This window comes from Alligator mississippiensis, chromosome 13 (assembly GCF_030867095.1).
Source record: "Alligator mississippiensis isolate rAllMis1 chromosome 13, rAllMis1, whole genome shotgun sequence".
NCBI lineage: Eukaryota > Metazoa > Chordata > Crocodylia > Alligatoridae > Alligator > Alligator mississippiensis.
Window position 1 is genome coordinate 42,638,667 of NC_081836.1, and position 21,948 is coordinate 42,660,614.

The following is a 21,948-nucleotide window of genomic DNA, read 5'->3' on the forward strand; positions in this document are numbered from 1 at the left end:
ACCTAAGTGCTGGTAAATTCTAGTATGTTCTAGCTGACATTAAAATTAGAAGCTATATTCAACCCCAGGTCATAACTTGGAAATTAAACTGAGCCAAGAATAGAAACCAAACAGGCATTCTTGAATTCCAATTTTACAGCTATAATTTGATCTCTCCCTAATCTAGTCCAGGGACATGTTTTTTTTCTATCAAAGGAATACAAGATTCGTTGAAAAGGGAGATCAGTCAAAAGATTCATTGGATGACAATTCTACTAAAATCAGGGAAACTATCTGGGGAGCTTATAAGAGGGTAAAAGGACAAAGATAAAAGAAATGAAAGTAAACACTACTGAGCCAACTGAGATTAGTAACTCTGGGAGTCTACTTTATAAACCTTTTAAAATTCATAGATTCCACGAACTAGACAAGGGAACTAAAGCAACAAAACCACTCTTTAAAAGCCACAAAGCTTTCCAGAAGTATTTTCCCTCATACAAAAAAGCACTGAAGTGAAACAATTTTCACAGAACACACGCAGAGCTGGAAACATTGAAGAACCCTAAGGATTTTGTCTTCATTAAAAACTTTAAAAGGCCTCAATTCTGTATGATTCATATGCTCCAAGATTCTGAATTATTACTCCACGAGAAGAATGTAATAAGATGAATTGCCTAAGCACCAGCCAGTAAGATTTAACACACGGTACCCAAGATTACTCATGTACTATTTTCACACACCTTGCAATACAAACAGACCGCCAACTAGTGCAATTTATTCAGTATACTGCAAACTCAACTGCCAAGAAAGTTTTAAATTACATGAGTTACATAAATAGGTCAAAGTTTCTTCAAGGAAATCTTTCCTGTCAGTTAATGTTTTATTATTCATCAAAATCAAGAAATTCAGCTTCTGTTATGAGTATACCAACATATAAAAGACAAGGAGCAAGAACAGTGTAATTAGACTGCTGTAAAAGTATGGCACTTCCAGCACAAAAAGGTCTATTTATAGGCAACTAACTAAAGCAAGGGGACTACAGCAATAGAAGTAAAACAGATCTGGATTTAAGTGGTGGATTTTGGCTTCATCACGTCTTCCAACTATCTCGGGGAGGGATAGATTGGGAATCAATCCATGAGTTCAAACTTACATTTTTAAAGTCCTGAAGCATCTAGGATACCAAACCAAATAATTTTTGCTGAGTGACATTTTATCATACTAGAAACCATGAAATCTTACTGTAGCTAAACTACAAAGCAAGGAATTAAAAACATAGTGCAAAAAATACTTTAAAACACTCTCACAGGCCCTTTGGGATATACCATTCAAGCAGAGTTGTAAAATGAAATATGCCAACTTGCTTCACACAGGACCCCAGTTCCATATTCTAGAATCTGTTCACATTTAATATGGAATTATTGCCGAAATTAATACTAGGTGTCAGAATGAAACCAGTTTCTCCTCATACTGTATGAATTAAGAGCTGCCAACATGTAAAAACAAAATGTCAAACTCTGCCCCTCATTTTTAAGTCCTATAATCTACTTCCATGGTAATACAAAAAGTTTCATAAACTCGAAATCAGAGAATAAATACAAATCATGAAACCTTACTGCAGCTAAATACAAACCTTAGTGCCGTAAATACAAATAGTAATCATCTGTTCTCACTCCTAGAGAATACTGATTATACTAGCCCTTCAGAAGGTTGATTGTTTAAAGTTAAAACTTATTCACATCATCTTCAGATGGTAAATGAAGGCTTGTTTTAAATAATGAATCATGGACTTTGTCAGTTTCAGTTATTTCTGTTACCTCTTCAGCAGGAAATTACTCAAAAGCCCTTGTGTCTCTTCCCTCTTTAGGGAGGCTCAACGCCGCTGAACAAATATGTTTTTTGCATAAGACTAAAATTCCTCCTTGGAGCCTCCTTAGGAGCCTTGGAAACCAAGAGTACAACAAAATTGCCTTAAGACATGGGTAGGCACCCTAGCACGTGTGCCAGAGTCCAGTGCACGAAGGCATTTTGCTTTGCTTGGCATGTGTACCTTGGAGAAGGGTACACATGCCTTCCACAAGTATCAGGCCCCTTGTGGCTTCCCCTTCTTCCACCCCTGGCAGGTCAACATCTTACAAGTTGAGAATGCGGGTGTTTTTGGCATTCTGCTCAAAAATCTTGCTGACCCCAGCCTTATGAAAAATAGTTCCCAACTAAATTTGCTTTAGGTTTTTATCATCCTTTGGGGTTCTTGGCACGTTGTTTCACCTGTGTCCGTCCCCCCACCTCCCACCCCCCTTACTTGCTTGCCTTTTACAATTCCCCAATATTTACAAACTCTTCTTTTGTTTTACCATCCACCTTTGTCAGTGTTCTAGATCAGTCATTCCCATCAGCCATTCCCAACCATGGAGGACATAAGGGAGGTGAGGAGATAAACAGATTAAGGGCAGGTTCAGGCTTTCTTTGCTTGGTAGCTCCCCTGCCCCCACTGCTTACCCCCTCTTCAAGGAGATAAGCACTATAATACATAAATTAGCTTTTAATTGAGATGCCACTCAATTCACAAAAGTTATGGAGGGGTACCTTGAGTCTAAAAGGGTTGAGGGACCAGTGTTCTAGATTAACCTGTTAATTGTGGCATAAATGGCAAGGGTGCTATATGTGCACCCAATTTAAAGTGCTATAAAATAGCAAAACCAGCAATACAATTGTTCCACATATCATGTGTACAACATTTTCTTGGCTTATTTGAATGGTGCCTTAAATATGCAGGGTATCTATACACAGAGACTGTTTAGGAATTGGCCCTGGACAGCCCCAGCCTCCAACCAGCCTGTTGACAACATGGTTGACACCGGTGTGGGGTGGCCCGATTCTCCAACTGAATCTGGACTGCCCTGCAGGGATAAGTGGTGTTTAGGGCATGGGTAGGAAAGAGATCAGAGGCTCCCAGCAATGGTTGTAGAACGGCTTCTCCACCAAGGACTTCAAACCCCACACCTGCAGTTTAAAGTCCTTGGCAGGACTTCAGCTTGCCCCTGCACAGAGCCACTGATCCCTTGCATCCAGCAACCCCACCAGAGCTACCAGACTGAGGGTTTAAATTCCCCAGCAGGGAAAGCCCTCCAACCAACTGTGACTGACAATCAGCTAGACTGACCAGGATTGATCAGTGTATTGTCAGACTTGGCCCCTGGACACTCCTGGGTCTGGAAGCTGCAGAGGATTGGCAGCAGCCCTAGTTCTAGGACAAAGCTGTCCCCTGCCCTACAGGGATAGCTCCACAGTGGTACAACTGGGATCAAAGGAATTTTATGCTCCATCCCAAACATTACTCACCTACCATACACATCTGCCACAGCAAGATGTGCGATGTTTGGAAGGGGGTGTAAAGTTCCTTTGATTCCAGTTGTGCCATTGTTTTAACATCTGCCAGGGCACATAGTTTCACCCAATTCTTCAATATAGGCCTGTGCAGAAGTGTCACCAGAGCATCACATCAACAAAGATTTATCCTGTTCACTAATTCTTTTACCATATTAGAAACATTCTCTACATTAGTATCAACCAAATTTCCATTTTCATTTGCAAGCTCAGCTCTGGCAAGCCAGAGAGTGTTTTCACATTCGCCACATTTAAAACACTTGAGTAAGAATCATGCATAAAATTAAGCCATACAAGAAAACAACATTGCTGATGGATTTTGAGAAAGGCTATTCACTGTAAGAACTCTTCAGCTATTGTATATAAGCACTTGCAATACATAACAATATTGTATATACAAGCACTTGCAATACAAAGCTATGACAAGATGGAAAAGCAAAGAGGCTAGTTGAAGTCATTCTTTAAAATGAAAAATGCCATAAAGTTAAATGGCAAATATGTGCTTTTGGAAATTGAAATCTGTGAAATACTTTACCAGTGCTCTACATATAATTGTACTTCAACTCCTAACTCCACTGTAAAACTCCTAACTCCTCATAAAACTACTTTTATGAGTCATCTAGTATTGACAAGTTCTCCCCTTCCAGAACAGGCTTGTGTAAACAGTTATGCTGAATTAAAAGATTGTTCACTCCACCATTTTGTTATAGCAGGGGTTCCAGACCTGGCAGTGCAAGTGGCAGCACTGGGGGTTAAACACATTTGTCGCCTGCCCATTGGGCTCCACTGCTAGGATTCAGCACCAGGTCCTACCCCCACCTTACCCTGCCCTTGAATTCCTGGCGCCTTTGAAAATCCTACAGGCTGGCTGAAACAGTTTCACAGGCTGGATCTAGCCTGTGGACTATGTTTGACAACCCTGCTTTATAGCATAGGAATATAAAGATATCAAGACATAAGAAGGTTTTAAATCATTTTAAAAGCATGTTACCTAGCTATACATAAGCAAATTGCAGCGACTTACCTGAAGAGTCTGCAAAGCCAAAGTGTAGTGTCTGAAAGGATTCTTGTTATAAGTTTTCTCAGTCTTTCCCTGTCTAGCACTGAAATATAAGCTGCTAGACTATGTCCTAGCAAAGCCATGTGACCCTGTTCTCCAACATTTTGAAGTCTGAAAACCAGAAACATCATATCAGAATAACTGACAGTTAAATATAAAATCATTATAATATGCAAAATTTATTTTTGACCCTTTATTGGTATACCCAGATGTTGACATGCACATTTTAAATCAACTACTTAGACCGAGGTTAAACAGGGGCCTGTCTACACTGGGACATTTTTTTTGCATTTAGTACATGTCAGTTAACATGTTAAAAAGAACCCAATCTCATCATACACAAAGGACTTGTAGTTTTGACTTGTATGAACTGATAAACCCTGGGCTCCTCCTCAGAGTTTTAGTCAACTAACACAAATCAGAACTATACATTGCCTTGTCTACATAAGTATTTTAAGTTTCTTTTAAGTATATACCTTACCTTCTTTGTGCAGGCAAGGTTTAGGGGAGACAGTAAAAACCTGAAAGTTGAAACTATATTCTTCATAGCTTTCATTTACGTAATACTCTTATCAAACCGTTTAGCAAATATTAATCTTTAACACACTGTGAAGGTGAGCTGCCAGGGTTATCATCATTTTACAACAGAAAATAAAAGGAAATAGAAAAGTAAAAAACATTGTCTAAGGCCACAACTTAGTCTTTGTCAAAAGAGATTAGAATTCAGTGGCTCCTGGTTCCCATCCCTGGGCTCAAACTACACCATTATTTTTTCCTAAATCTACAGATAAGGTCATAACTTGTAAATAAGTATATTTAAGGAAGCTAACAATTTGGAAGATATAGTTAGTAGCATTCTATGAAAACAGCTGAGAAAGTTAAAGGCATAAAAACCCATGTTTTTGAGTCAGGAATAATTTCTGTCTCTATAATTCACTGCAGTAAAGCATATGGCTGTTCTGAAGAACAACATTAATGCTTCTTCATGAAAAGTTACAAACTGTTTACCTCAGTATCTTAAATTGAGACTTAAACCCCCCCCCTCCCCCCCGGTGATGTATTTTACTTCTTCTCTTGCACCCCTCTGTGTATAATGTTGAAAAGGTCTAGATAAATGCCTATATGAGATTTTTCAAAACATTTATAAGTATTTCTTAAAATACAGAAAAGTTAAAAGCTTTAAGTATTATCACTGTATATACAACAGTCAAATAGAGTCTCAGAACCAAAACAATCCAAATTAGTATTACCGAAAAGACTGTGATGATTCCTCCTCTTCATCTCCATGCATAAGATTTTGGACTAACTGGAGAATGCTTACCATATCTTGTCCACTTGGATAGAAAAAAAATATAAATCAATGAGCATCCCTCATGCACAAAAAGATTCAAACGTGAAAGCCATTTCCAATGTTTAGCACCATGATAGAAGGTGGATATTAGGTTTTGTGCTATAGACTCTGGGAGGTGGCAGGGGAAAAGGCTATCTGTGCTTGGTTCTGCTGATCCCTAGCATCTTGCCACAGAAGGATAATAATGGGAACGCTGCAGTAAAAATAAATATCAACTCTTCATGAGAAATCAGTAGGCTAAAGGAGCAAGTCTTTCTATAGGTTTAACTGAAATCTGAGGGTTTGGACTTAAGGTTTGAAAGATTACCTACCCTCTAGCACTTACTGAAGCAAAGACCTAAGTAATGGGATTCCAAGTGTATTTTCACAGGTCCAGTCATAAGCTCACAAACTGATCATACTTTATACCTAGCAACATCACAAGTATCTCTATAATAGTCAAGCTGCTTACCAGTATTAACTTTTAGTGCACAGAGGTTATATCTTTGACTATTTTCTGGTACTGTGCATCCTCAATACCAGTAAAAAATACAAAGTTATGCCATACCAGTTCAAGATGACACAACACCCAACTTACACCCGTGTTAGCAAATACAATTAAAAATAATTACAGTATTAAAAACCAAAACATTTATATCATCTAAAAGCATGGTCAGCTTCTTAGAATAATTAATTTCTGAGACCGAATCATATTTGCTTTCCTGAACTCCAAAAAAGACTTTGTCAAGCAACTTCCTCCTGCAGTGAAATCAATATTAAATTAGAATGGAAACTGAACAGCAGCCTTAGTTCGGACCTTCTTGTGAAAAAGAGAATGACAGAAACTTAAATCTTAACTTTCAGATACATTGGTCTGTCCTGTGCACAAGTCACTCCATACAAACTCTCAGGCTGTTGTGCTGAACAACACACACATTTTGGTAAAAGCCAATCGTCCCCCTAAACCAAGAATTTTTCACGTTACTTTGTACTCTACATAGGACAAATTTCTCAAAAATAAATTTCTTATCTTTGGCAGCATATAGCCACTTTGCCAATACTTTAACAAAGGTCTTTGGCTTTATTATAATTTTATATAGATTTATTCTACTCTCAAATATTGCTATCTACCCTAAAGTTTATTAGTGACCAGTATCACAAAATTGCACTACGAGCAAGTAATATTTTTGATACATGAATAAAATGTATCTATCCATCAAAGAACAGCACAATGCCTGGACCGGTAAACTTTCGTGGGAGTTTCCATGGAAATTATACACTAGTACAGGCATTTAAGAGTTTGTACATGCAGTGTGCATCTAAAGCAGGGGTTGTCAACTAGGGGTAAGTGTACCCCTGGGAGTACTTGGACCAGTTCTAAGGGGTACGCATGGGTGGGTGGGAATGGAGTGCCACTGCCTCCCAGGAGCAGGACTGGGGTATGGTGAAGGCATCGGCGCCCCTCTGCAGGGTGGGGAAGCTCATACATGGTGGCCGCTGCTGCCACATGTGAGCCCGGTGAGCTTCCCCGCCTCGCCCCAGCCCTGCTCCTGGGAGTTGGCGGCACTCTATCCCTGCCTGCCTGCAGTCCCTGCCTCCCCATTCAGTGTCTAGCCACACCCCCACCCCCTTCACTCAGCATTCGGCCATGCACTACCCAGCCCCCCCGCCCCTCCCCCTCACCATGGAGGGTACTTAGGCTAAAAAAAAAGATTGAAAACCCTTGATCTAAAGTCACCATGACCTACCTGCCTTGGAGTGGTCCAGGAATATCTTTCCTTGCATACTTCTTTTCATTTTCCTCCTCTACTTTTCTAATTTAACATACAAAAATGAGAATTACTAAATAGTTTTACTTTGTGTTACATAATGCAAAATTCTTGGTGCTGTTTGATTCTCGTGTAACTGCTATACAAGCTAAGTGCTATTAAACACGCCCTGGACTGACCCAGTAAATATGCCTCGTTTAGAAATTCCCTCAACAGAAAAATAATGTTGACCAGAATATTGCAGAAATTAAGTACAAGTATCTGCTCATTTGTCCTTGAAGTAGTAGGAAAAAACTCTTCTCCTTGCTTAAAGAAGGTGGCATCAATATCCACACACTTAACATGCATAGATAATCACAATTGTTCTTGCAGCCATTATTCTCTGTAAATACCTTTGATTGTCTTCTAGCATTTTCATGGCCTCATTAAGATTCTTCCCCATTTCTGCTAAGGTAGGGTCAACCATCTGTTATTTAAACACAAACACACAAACCTCAAAACACACATATGAACCAGCTCTCTTACTAAGTTTTCCAAAGCAGCATAGTTATTGTAAACATATTAAACAGATTTACATTGCTCAAAACAAACTCAAAACACAACATTACAAAGTATTAAATCTTCAACTCAGTATATATTTAATGATTTTGACATACTGAACTAAAAAACCCAAACGGCACAGCAATATGAGTTCTCTCACTGACAGACCAAAACCCTGAATTCAAACAAGCAGAACTGAAACTCATTTTAGATTTTCCCTAGAACGTGCAGGGTGTACCCTTTGGGGGAGGACGGTGGTGCAAGAATAGCAGAAAAAGGTAGACGGTTTGATGCCTTGACTGAAAAGCTTCAGGAAAGTTCAAGGTGCTCAGATTAGGCCCATTACATATAGTTTGGAATGACAAATTCAGATCTGTTACTGATTCAGAGAAACGTATATATTTTTAAAAATTTACAAATATCAGCATCACCAAGAACAAGTATGTTATTCCTATAGGAGAATTAACATAATATTGCGCAGAGAAACGCTGCTGGTCTTAATCTTTCCATAAAGCATGGAATGGAAACTAAGGAGACGCTTGTTGACACAGTGAGTTCTTTTTTAGGGTATAGAGATTCTGACCATGACCAAAAAAAGCAAACATTACAATGGTGGAGGGTAAACAGAAAGAGGAAGAGGGAATGGAGGAATGAAAGCTACTACACTGGATAAGTTATTGCTGTCTCCATAAAAAAAAAAAAAAAAAAAAAAAAAAGAAAGTTACCTTTTTGCAAGACCTAAATGTAAAAGGTTTTTTTATCAGGTTGTATGTCACTTTTTTCATCTGAACTTCAGGGAAAAACTATAAATGCATAGTATGTATGGACGCACACTAGACAGGTGACAGATAGGTGGTTAGACTTCTAGTTCCAATAAGAGATCATTAAACATGCTTAAAATATTAATTACCATGAAGGAAACTAAACTGCATGACATTTAATGTTACTTTAGATAGAAAGAGCAAGGAAGATAATGTTTCAGACTGTCACACTGAGGAAAAAAAGGGCAGAAAGAGGCAGAAAAACAACAGCCTCTGCTGGCAGGGCACACAGCTGTGCTGGCAGCCACCACTGCCTCGTGTGCTGCTGCCACCTTGTTACACCGCCTGGCAGTCTTGTCACAGAGGTTAGACACATACATTTGAAATCATTTCAAAAGGGTAGCAAGGGTTACGCATTCCTACAGTTATATATGGACAAGTTAGGAATGATACAAATGTGGCAAAACCACCCCAAATTTAACACTGGTTCATCCCGAGTCAATGCTGGAGTGGTTTTGCTAACAGTGGACAAAGCCAGAATGATACAATTAGAATATAACAGCTCCTGCCCTTTTGAAACATTCCCCTTGTGAAACAGCTCCAAATGTCCATACTGTAAGGACATGTCCACACAAGAGCAGGAACGTGCGTCTCTCCAAGGACAAACAGCAGCAGCACAATATGTGCTGCTACTGCTTGCCCACGGGAAACACCCATGAACACACACTCTGGCGCACAGCACTTTACCCCAGGTGGGGTAGGGGAGGCTGGGTCCAGCACCTGGGCTGGCCTCAACAGCCTTACCGGAGGTCCTGAGGGCCTCCAGCCATGGCAATCTGGTAGCATGGAGTCTAGCTGGCAGCAGCAGTGGCTTTTTTTTTTTTTTTTAAGGGATCCCAGCATCAAACCCCCCCCCACAAGTTAGCACTGCAGGCAATGCCTGCATGTGTGGCACATGCAGCGTGCGGCACCGCAGACTGTACACCCACACTTGTCTGGACGCACCCTAAGTGTCAGGCTTAGTCCTCACCTGTGACTTACCACCAATTGAGGCAGCTGGGTTATAAGGCCAACAAGCAGCTGAAGAGTAAGTGTGGCAGGGGTGAGAGAGTTCCTAAAGTGAAAGGACCTGTATAGGGGCTTGCTATACCAGAGAAAAAGACATAGGGATACCTGTTCTGCAGACAGCAACAGAAGCTGTCCCAGTCAGAAATTTCAGGAGGGGACAGCTGGCAGGACTCTATTTACCCATGTAATGTTCAATTCTGTTTGAACACTAAAACACATCCCTGGGAAAAAATTAGCAAATACAGAGAGTGGTAGAAGCTTCACTGATAGAGCTGGCCCATGCGATAGAACAAGTAGAGAAACTAAGGCAGAGCCAGGTTCTGATACCAGGAGAAGCCCCTCTTTCCTCTCGAGTTCCAACACTCCTCAAGGCCTAAGCTTCAAACTAGAAATGTATGCACAGCCTCCCTTCAGAAGACTGGTCCTGATACCAAAGTCTTTGCTACTAAAATAGTTTTATACACTGTTTTTTTCTTTTAAATTAGGATTTTTAAAAGCCTGCAACAATAATTATTTTTTACAAATATTTTGAGGCTCTATTAAATTACACGAGATGGGAATAAGAAGGATGGTGTGGCTAAAAGTATCCACAGCCGTTTAACAAAACTCTGCAAAATTTCAAGTTGTATCATGAAATAAGCAATAAACAAAAATATAGCTTGAAAATTAAAAATCAAGTGCTTGCCATCATGTTTTAAGAAAGAAAATAAACAAGAAATAGTTACTTTAAAAAGGTAAGCAGAAAGCACACTGAGTCTATTATGTTTCTTATCTGTGATATTTCTACACATTTCTAGTGACGTTCTCATGATATTCTTTCCATCAAATGCAAAAGTCTCCAAAGAGACATTCTGTTCATTTATATAAAGTAACCTCTACTGGCATAAATGGCACACACTAAAAGGAGAATGCCATTGATTACTGCAGCCTTTAAGTCTCACAACATGAAAAATACTTGGCTGGAATTAAGTAATGTATTTGTATTAAATACAAAAAACACCAAGATTTTTTTAGTACTGCATGCAAAATAATCAAACAGATCTGTCCCAGATGCTGACATTTGTCGAATGATCTAATTGTCCTATCAAATGATCTAACTGTCCTTACGATGGTAAGCTATAAACAAACAAAAGCAACTCATAATTCATTTGTTGCGACTGTCAGGAGCTAAATTTTGCAGGTGTTTACCTGCCCCATTATTCCATCTCATCTTTGTTTTATAGCTGCCATATGTGCAAACATTTTGCCAGTACAACTGGCAAAGTACAGTAACCCGACAGCATTTTAAGTCTGCTATTCTTTGCCATAATGCTGCAAAAGATTAATTTGAATTACATGAAATAACTAAATTCTTGTTGGATGTTAGGGTTTTGTATGGACTTCATTGTCAAATTAAATTCTTTTCATTACTTCTTTCATAGGCTACCTGAATATGCAATCACATTTGTTTTCTTACTTGAAATACACATTGTAACGTACAGATGTGTAGGTTAAAAAAGTTAAAAAAATAAAAGTCAAGTAGGGTTAAAAAGCATACACAGAGCCATAACTCCCTAACAATGATTCTGAAACTAAATCTGATGCCATGACCTATTCTTTCTCCCATGTGGGAAGGTATGGTCTGACAGAACAGGGATGGAAGTACAACTTGCATAAGCTCTACTACTCGTTTTAACATATTCACTAAGTGTTTCCAAAGCACAAGAAGTCAAACAACCTCAAAGTCCTTACAGGTTGGTGGATAGATTGTTTCTGACTTGGTGCAAAACACTTAACTTCTTTTCCTCAACTTTGCCACCAGCAAAATAGGTATGATAACTTACAGGGATTCTGAGATGATAGCCATGAACAGCACATGAATACATCAGAAGCACTGTGAATTCTACTCCAGTGCGGAATGCTTCATATATGGGGAACTTCACTGCTGTACAGACTGTCTCCAATTGCTCCCCTTAGCTGGAGCACTTTAAAAATCACTGCAATGCTAGGTACAATAGCAGGTTGTTCAGTCCTGTAGGTCCAACTCCCTCCAGAAAAAGTGTGCAGGGGGAGAAGGGAAGTGGAGCAAAAAGTCAAAGGGTACTCTCCTGTGTGTTCAGTCTCTGGTTTCCCAGGTCTAGAGGCTGAGGTGTGCAAGTAATCCTTTTTGTTAGCCTCAGGGCTGAAGAGAAAGATTCCTTGCATGCTTTCCAAGCTCCAGAGAACACAAAGGACAACCATGTGCACAAGACAGCACTCACAGGCTGCTCACCCTGATCTCCCGTCTCCTCCCCAGCGGGGGTGGAAAGGGCAGTAAGAGTGGAGCACTGTGGGATGCCAGAGGACTGAGGAACCTCCCCCATGTACTCTGTAGAGTACACAGGCATTTCAGGAAGTGCTTAAAAGGATGTTCCTCTTTTTTTGAAGCACTCCTTTGGCTGGAACATCTATTTGCTCACTCCTTGGAGCACCTTAAAGGTATTTGGAGCACCTCAGACATTAAGTCTTCCCAGGGCCTTAATTACTATTTGTAAAGTGTTTCATGATCCTCTTTTGAGACGGAATATTATCCCTTTAAGCTATGCTGTCCATTGCTTACTTACTAAAGCTTCCCAGTTAGGATTTTTTCATACTATAGTCTGGAAGCAGCAATGCAAGCACTTTGAAACTCTCTTGAGATGAGCTTTCCCCCCCCATACAAATTATAATGCCTCAGCATTTAGTCAGCTATAAATCATATCTGGTTTCCATTTCTAGAGCCATCCCTTTTCCCCCAAACAGGTTTTCAACCAATACAATGAAGAACTTCTTTTGTTAGATCATGTCTACCCTGAAGCAGTACGAGCAGCATTTGTGCTGGAATGCAACTGCTTACAATTTCACCAGTGTGCATTCTCTCACAAGAGGTTGCTTTTGCCACTATAGTGCCTCTGTACTCTGTGGGTAGGCATTCTTGTGCTCCCCAAGCCACTATCCTGCCTTCAGAGACATATTTTAAAGCACTGTGGGATATCTGCTCCATGGAATTATGGAACCACCACCAGTCTCCCCCAATTCTCCCTGTAGCACCCCATAATTTACCCTTTTTTGTATCTGTATCTTAATTTCTTTACCATCTTGCCAAAGGAAACATCACTGATATAGAGCAGAGTTCATGCTCATTTTAGTACACGCAACATTCTTCTGTATTTGTAAAACTTGACCACAGCAACCAATTGGACATCTGTAAAAGTGAGAAAACCGGAGAGGATAGCAGGATGCAGACAACGCTTGAAAACAGCTACATGCTGCAGTTGCATCCACTGACCAGCTGCACACTGGGGAATGATACTTCCTGACCTGAAAAACCAGCAATCAGCAAATGGATCAGATTGCAGTGCGACTGCTGACAATCAGCAGTGGTGTCAGAATTTGCCATTACAAAAGTTCCCATTCCTAAATAGTCTGTGGAGCTCACACCTGCTGTCCAATGCATGAATGCCAACTGGAGAGTGATCTGTCAGTAGAAGAACAGGTGGACAATTGTGCTGTGGAGCATTTCTGATCAGTGGGCAGTTCAGTTTTGAAAATAAAAATCAATAAAAACCAGTCATCATCTTAGTGTAAGACCATCAAATATGTCCAACTGCATAAGATTTTGACGCCGGGGGGGAGGAAACACGCAGAAAGGGAGAATGAGTCCACTGGGAAAGAGAAGGATTCATTGCAATGGGATTCTTCAACTACGAACTGGAGACGTACCCCAATTCTTTCCCCTCCATGCAAGCACAGAGAGAGAAACAGGTACTCTTCTATGGGTTAGAGAAAACAGTCTGAGCTGGGTCATTCTGGCCCGCCACCAGAAAACGTTGCTGACTGCTGCCATAGGTGGCATGCTGCCTTTTGTTAATTTTCTGAATGCATGGTGCTTTGTTTTGTTTGTTCCTACACAAACCCTTATGTGCTGAGTGCTGCTGCACAAATGACAGGTCATTTCACTTAGACTTTCAGTAATTTTCATTGGAAAAAATACTGCAGTACACTATTGCTCATGGTTTGATGAGGGGATGGGTTGGTATGTGGCCCAAGTACTGGAAAATAAAGCACTATCCATGTAGTGCACTAACTGACTGGGTGTAAATCTCCATGCTTTCCTCCATGTTATTTTCGGCATTTTCACACTTTCCTCTGCACTTCTTGGTTCTTCTACCTTTCCTTCAGCTTGAATTTTCTCAACCCCTTTGTTTTCTAGGTTCCCACTTTGAACCTCTTGAGAAGTTCAAACCAGTCTTCCCTTTTCCATATCTTCTTCCTCCTAATCAAGGTTTATCTTTCAACAGGTGTGGAAGGCATCTCTCTCAAAGACAATCCCACTGAGACCACTGATAACATAGACAGCCTACTTAAAGCAAAGATTTTTAACCAGGGTCCTGTGAAGTGCTGCATAATATTGGTACTGTTGGTTGTGCAAGCACCAAAACGTGATTCATGAGATAAGACCAGAAATTTCAAGTAGGAATCCACAGTGTCAAAACATTCTGACCTGTTGTGGCTTTTCCGAGTTCTTTACAACTGAAGAATTGTTCTATTATTGCTTGCCAAGATTATTTTATTTGACTGTTCACGTACTTTTCTTAGATTTTTTTCCTAATAATAACCTAGTGATTTATGCTGTTAGACAGCTCATTCACCTGTCCTAGGAAAGTCAGGGATATGGGAATTTTTGAATCACTTTATTTCTCTTTGGACAGTCAATGCCATTAAAATATTTAATTTTGTTCCCTGCTTAGGTGCATCCAGTTGAAAGAATGTATGAAGAGGTTTTATGACCTGTGGATAAAATAGGAATAAGAAAAGCCAGCAGCATCAAGCAATAATACACCAATCCGAATTCCTTTCCACAACAAGTTTCTTGTCTGGGTCAGGCTTGAGCAAATTTCAATAAGGTATTTGTTCGCTGCAGTATCTACACCCTCAGAGTCTATAAACTGGTCAGACTCCACTTCCGGGTTTCTTCAGGGAGTTTAAAGTTATCCACGATAGCTTGCAGGAAATTTGTGGGACACATCCACTCAGCATCCTATTCAAAGCTACATACTAACAACAGGTAGAAGGCCCCCAGATTTCCACTGCCTTTTAACAGAACTGTCACATGCCAAATTTGTTATAATTTTCCATGCGCAGAATCTGTTTATCGGAGGGCTGTCTTGAATTCATCTCCCTCAACACTACAGCAGGGAAACAAATGGCCTGACGTCTGCCTCTTGCTGCCCTTGCACCTTGGTTCCCTTGCCTGTACGCCTGCCATCTGTACACCCTATCACTGTGCTGCCCCCCCAGCCAAATTGTGGCTCTGGCTCCAGTTTGGGGCACAGAGCACATAGGGACTCTGGTCCTGGTCAGGTAGTGTGGTAGCAGCTCCAGCCCTGGCCTGGTGTAGGCAGTGACTCCAACCTTGCCCTAGGTTGGGGCCAGAGCAGCTTCCCTGCTGTTGCATGGTCTCCCCCTGGATCCTTGGCCCCACACACACCATGCACTCCCCCTGCCTCGCTGCGCAAACCACCTTGAGCCACTCCGAGCCACCCTAACCCTAGCCAGGTAGCAGCAGAGGCCCTGGCCTTGGGCAGATGGCAGCTGTAGCTCTGGCTCTGGGCCTGAGTCAGGGTCAGACCTTCAAGCTGGAGCTGGAGCCAGAGCTATCACCTGCCCCAGGCTGACACTTGAATCCAAGATGAGGCTTCCTCCACACCCCCCACCCCATATTAAACAGGCGAGGTGGGGGTGGGGAAAGGGACGGACAAACCAACCAAAAAAACCTTGCCTTGGGTTCAAGTAAATATGGTAATAGGCATGACCAATGCATGTTTGGTTACTTCATAATTTTTTAGACCATTCATTTTATGTATACAACTTATGAACACATCAGTTTAATTCAAGAGCATAAAATTATGCTGATTTCAGGACATCAAGAGTTCTACCTTATTAAAGATCACTATTAGCAATACTTGGATTGAAATCCCAATGCCTGCAGCAATTCCTACATCTAATTAAAAGTTAGTAACTAGAGCTAGAAGCACTGCCAATATCTATTGATACCACTGCTGTTGCTAACATCTACTACTAGGACAAGACAATACAAGAATTTAACAATACATTTTATAGGTATACACACATGCAGAGATGCGCATACACTTTTTCCAGGATTTTTTTTTCCTTTTCTAAAAAAAGGCTCTTATAAAGATGAACAGGGAAGCAAATTAAAAAATATACAAAAACATACCCACAAGCACATACTGCAAAGCTAATGTCTTCATTAAAGAATAAAAATGTTGTCTTAGAGCATGCTAGTTTTTATTGGGTTATCATCAGAAACTGGAGATTTTTAAACTAATCAACATCCATTCTTAGCATACTAACCCTTACAGCTAAGTTAAAAATATTTGCTTCCTTTTTTGAGCATCCTGAAAAAGATTTAATGGGAATATTGTATTTTTGAGGGATTAAGAGTCAATATAATTAGAGTTTTATCTGTAACTATAGAGATGGTAATCCATGTTAGTCTGAAATAATCAAGTAGAAAAAAGAAGGTTATTACCTGCAAAATATTATGCCTTTGTGAACCATTTGGCTTCTGGGAGGCCACACTAACCTACCTGCCACTGAAAACCACAGATTCTGCAAACTGGTCATAGAAGCAGGTTGAAGAATGCCCAGACATGGACTCATTTGCTCTATATCTTATCGTAAGGAAAAACTCAGGATAGAATTCTTCTTTCAAGTAATGCTGCATGCAAAACCTGTATTGGAATCAAAGGAATCTTCTTATGATCATACCAGGTTTATGACCCTCCAACTCCTTGGTTTATAAGGAAGTGTGATTTTTCTAGCTCTGAAAGCTCATCAACTACCTTTACTCCCATCAAGGTATTTATCAGTTAGTTTTCTTTATTTTGAGGGAGGAAGATTTCAAATAAACCACACCACAAAGAGGTTTGACAGCCTACTTTACTTTTTTATCATTTATTTCCTTCAAATAATAAAGATTCCATTCCAATAAACATAACTTAAATCCACTCCTGTGTTTACTTCCATATTTCCCACAAAGAGGTCTCATTAATTTTTAATTTAAAAGTTTTGCAATTCTTTTAAATATTTTGTAAGCTAGTGCCTCAGCCTCTTGAGCCATTTGGCAATACATGAAATGATAAGATCTTTTCTGTTTCAGAAAAGGATTAAGACAAGCAGGTTTATTTTATTTTATCTGTAATTAAACCATCCAGATTCTATAATTTCTGCTCTCTATTTTTAGGGGTGCACCGATAGAGATTTTTGGGGCTGATACTGATTTTTAAAGAGGCAAACCGATCCGGTTTCCAACCTGTAACCTGGCGGCTTGAAGAGCTGCATGAACCTGGTAAGTCTGTTATGGAGGAAGGCAAGAGGGGAAGGAATGGAAGGGGCATGCAGGGGGGGAAGAGATCAAGGTTCTGTGGTGAGGAAGGGAGTGGGGCTGAGGCAGGCACTGCCCAGCCAGGGTGGGGCAGGTGCAGGACAGAGCCGGGGTTTATCCAGGGAGCTGCAGGGGGGGCAGCTCCTGCTGCTGTGCGACCCAGGAGGGCACAGGCCCCCAGATCTGCACGGGGAGGGCTGGGCTCTTCCACCTGCACCCAACCCCTCCTCTCACTGCTGTCCAGCCCAAGCCCAGCCCAGCCCAGCCTAGCTTAGCCTCCACCAGGAAGAACCTAATGCAGCCCTAGCCCCAGCCTGCAGCAGCATCTGCCCTGCCTTGCAGAGATCTGGAGCAGATGCGTTCTCCCCCCCCAAATGCCCTCCCAGGATGCATGCAGCAGTGGGAGCTGCACCCCCCTCCCCCAAGCTCCACCCTGGCTGGGCAGTGCCTACCCTTGCCCTAGCCCCACTGCTTCCCTCACCAGAGAGGCCTTGATCTGCTCCCCCCTACACACTTTCCCTTCCCATTCCCTTCCACCACAATAGACTTATCAGATGCATGCAGCTCTTCAAGCTGCCAGGCTATGCTCTTCACCACCCACATGCTGCACGGTGGCTACACGCATGCACAGGGCATTTATCGGCCACATTAATCTGCCACGAGGCCGGTTTCTGATACAGACAATTTTCTTGATATTGGTGCTGAGCTGATATCAGACCAACGTATCGATGCACCACTATTTATTTTGTATTTCCAGCAAGATGGGGTTGGAGTGGTCCCGGCAGTATGCAAGAAGCAAGGGTAATACCCTTTATTGGACCAAGTGAAGACCTGGGAAAGAGGTTAGACAAGCTTTGGGACACAAGGTGCTCTTCTTCAGGTCTGGGAAAAGAAGCAGAGACAGCTTCCCAGACCTGGGGAAGGGCACTTTGTACCTGAAATCTTGTCTAACTTCTTGGCTGAAAAAAAAAATATATATTACCAAAATATCCTTACTTCTCTCTTTAGAAAGATAGTATTTTTCATTTTGAAGGGGAAAGACATGGGACAGAAGTTTATTTTAAATCTGTATAGCAGAATACATGCACAATCTCAAACCAGAAGGCGCACACAACCCATAGTCCCATAAATGCTTCAGGAAAAAAAGTCTTGCATCAAACACTTTTGTCACATACACTGTATTTGTATTTACTTTAAGGAAAGTTTTAGCACCATCTTCAGCTATCTCTGGCCTAGAGTTTAAAAAAAAAAAAGTGTGACTTTTATCATTAGTCATAAGAAATGCCTTATTCATGACACAAACGCACATACACTATACACACCTGGGAATGAGAAAGATATTATTTTAAGAGTAGGGCTCATCGAGACTTTCTACCCCTCAAATCCTCATCATTTCCTTGACATGCAGAAGGGGTTACACCCAGGTTTTTCATCAGCAGCTTTCAGCAAAACCTAACAATATATTATGATAATAAGCAGCAACAAAAAAGTAAAGAATCACTGGCTAGGCAAGGACCCAAGATAGGTTTTCTGTTTGTAGAGAAAACAAGAATGCATGTACTGTAGAAACAGCAGTTCTGAACACAATCTGCCATATTTTACTGACTGCTGAGCTATTTATTCTGAAGCTTCAGAAAGAAGATGAAAAAACACTCTCAGAAGGCCCCTGCCTACTTGTATCAAGGTATCCATGGAACTCACAGATGTTTGTAAACCAGATTACTTCTGAAGTGCCAAAATAAATCTCTCACTTTAATCGGAAAGAGAGAGGCAATGTGTGTGCATGCATGCACTAGAGTGGAGTAAGGGGGCTGAGGTTCCAAACAAGGATTCTTTCTGGATTTTCATTAAAGTTAATTCAAGTCACAACATGCAACATGTCATAAAAGAAGGGGAGCAGAGCAGGAAGACAGGGAATTGTTCTTTTAGGGTGTTAAAGTTCAGGGTATTAAAGTCTGCTAATCTAGGTTTGCAATTTATGTCCCAAGAATGCCTTAGCTCCCCATGAAGCATAGGGTTATAATTTCTTTAGTCCTCAAAAAACCTCTATCCCCCAAAATCCAGATTGGACTGGTGGGCAGTAAGGTGGAAACTTAATCTATGAAGTGTGCAAAACACTATGAGATTCACCATATTATAAATCTAAGTTGATCAAATAGAGGAAGGTACTTCACTGAACATCTAAACAAAAGCAAGCCACCACACCACACTATGCATAACCTAACAATGTTTACAGGGATTCACCTGCAGATAATTTTAGATTCAGTTATGGAGAAGACTCTTTACTATTTGTGGGACCAATATAAGTTTATTGTAAAGCAGAAATATTTGATCTTATCAATGTCTGCTTCTCGAGAGGCAGTAAGTGCTAAGCAGCGAATGGACAAAAGACTGTGCCACAACATTCCACCCATGCTGACACTACAAGTTTTGATACCAGTTACACTACCTTCAAGGAGTAAGTAACACAACTTGAAGCACACAAAAGGTAGTGTGTAATACTATTAGATGAGTAGTATAAACACTACCATTCACACCCTGATTATGGAAAAAAAGAAGGGAAATAATTTCAATAAAATTACAAATATCTGGCTCCATGGAAGTCAGTGGGAGTTTTGCTACTGACTTCAAGGGGGCCAGGACTTCATTCCAATGCTGAGCAAAATTTAGTAGTATATCACTAGCCTAAAAAATAAATAAATAAATAAAAGTAAAATATTAGAACAAAGTTTGTCATCACTGCTAAAACAATACAATATATTGGTTGGAAAAAAAATGTAAAGAGAACTCCTAATGCAGTGTTGTCACATTCTTTAAATATCTGCATATTTTACCATGCTGCCAATTAGCCTCAGGAAGAACAGAGATGGCATTCTGAGTTAGTAAATTTAATTAAGCCACACTCAAGCAGCTTGACTCCTTTAAAGGAAGCATCAACTGCTGTGATTTTTGTTAGCTCCAGAAAATAAGAATTAGATCTTCAGCCCTACCAAATTCCATCCAAAATAACAGCTTCATAGATTTTAGAATTTTGTCAAGTTATGGGAAATGAACAATGACAAAACATCAGGTAGATAATTTGTAGCTTTTATTACTATTCATTTTTTTAAAGTATATCCAATGTGAACTGACACAGCCAATTCCCAAATAAGTTATAAAATTATTAATTTTATTTCTATGTAGATTATGTAGGAAAACACTGTCTGAACATTCTTTTCTTAAGCAGCATATAAAATATATAGTATTCTTAAAGAAATTCAAAAGCTGGTGATAACTGAATATAAGGTCAGCTGACAAAACTAGCAATGCAATTTTCCCCTTCAGTTCCCTTTTGACTTGTGGAACAGGACTTCCACTACCAGTCTAGCACCTGTTGCATTTCAGCAGCATAGCATACTATTGGGTACCAGTTCTTGAAATGATAAAGGGAATGACTGTATCAGGTGGGTTACAGAAAGTCAACATCTTGTTATCCAACATGCTGACAACACAAGCTGCAAGCACAGAAGAGGAAAATACTTGAAGAATGCAAGAGAAAAGGGGTTAACCCGTAGTTTGTGCACTGTGTTTCCAAAACCAATATTCCCAGGAAATAAGTGCACAACATACCTTCTCCAAGAATGAAACTAACAATTGCCTCAGAACAAGGGTATAGCGAACAATATCTCTTGTTACGAGCTCTCAGCACATGGGCTGGAAAATGTGGCTTCCTGTGTACAGTACAAGTGACTCAGTATTTCATGGAGAAAGGACAACTGACATCGGCAGGAACATTGAAACCTGTCATGGAAAGGGCAACGCGGCACTGGGAGTCCAGAAACGGCCCGTGACAAACTTGGATCACCTGACACCCTCTGAATAGCACAATAAAACCCGGGACATCCAGCCATGAGGGAAGGAAGAGTTCCTTGCAGCCAGTTCTGTGCTCACTCTGGTAAACACATCGTTTAATTATTTATAGCCCGTTGCCAGGAAGAGGCAAGATGAAGAAACCAGCCTGGTCTCCCTCGCGTTCTGCCTGGCTCGCCTCGGCTCTGCCTCCGCGCACAGGTCACGGCGGGCCGGTTTTTCCCTGGGGCTTCCATAGCAATTTTCGAAAATAGGGATGTTGCTGCCCCAACCCAACATAGCCTCGCTTTTCATGGAGCGCCTGTTTACATTTGCTACCCCTGGACTAGACCTGATCCCGCCAGCTCCCCCTAGGTAACCCCAAGAACCACCCCTCAGCCACAGGCCTGCCTCAGACCCCCAATTCCTGCCTCAGGACCCCCCCCAGCCACAGCTCCTGTCTCAGCCCCCGCCTCAAGACCCCCCCCAGCCCCAGGCACACGCTTAGCTCCCTCCCCTCCCTCACGTGAGCTCCAGCCCCGGACCAGACACCTGCCACCGCCCCCGGCCGCTGCTCGGTACCTTCTCCAAGGAGCTCTCCATGGCCAGCGCCGCTCCGGCTCCGGCTCCGGCTGCCCCCTCCCCCGCTCACTTCCGCCTGGCGCGGGCCGGCCGGCTCCACGCTGGCAGCGCTGACGCCACCAGAGGACGGAGGAGGGGGGACGCGCGCTCCTAGGGAACGACGCGGGCGGAGCCTTCCGGGCCCCCGTAGTCAGGGCGTAATAAAGGTGGAGTATACCAACGTGGGAAAGCCAAGG

At 41.4% G+C, this 21,948-nt stretch overlaps 1 protein-coding gene across 2 annotated transcripts in view; it reads right to left on the reverse strand.

The window, feature by feature from the left end:
- Positions 1 to 21,940, reverse strand: part of PDXDC1 (pyridoxal dependent decarboxylase domain containing 1) — a 54,615-nt gene extending 32,675 nt beyond the window's left edge. Inside the window, exons 1-6 of one of the 2 annotated variants that reach the window (XM_019494679.2) lie at positions 21,713 to 21,940; positions 16,506 to 16,649; positions 7,918 to 7,991; positions 7,505 to 7,570; positions 5,677 to 5,760; positions 4,391 to 4,537 (exon numbers count right to left, since the gene is read on the reverse strand). In XM_019494679.2, coding sequence (XP_019350224.1) covers positions 4,391 to 4,537; positions 5,677 to 5,760; positions 7,505 to 7,570; positions 7,918 to 7,991 — 371 coding nt within the window. In that variant the 5' untranslated portion in view covers positions 16,506 to 16,649; positions 21,713 to 21,940. The remainder of the gene's footprint in view (positions 1 to 4,390; positions 4,538 to 5,676; positions 5,761 to 7,504; positions 7,571 to 7,917; positions 7,992 to 16,505; positions 16,650 to 21,712) is intronic. The other variant, XM_006261587.4, reaches the window with a different exon arrangement.
- Between the last annotated feature and the right edge of the window lie 8 nt (positions 21,941 to 21,948).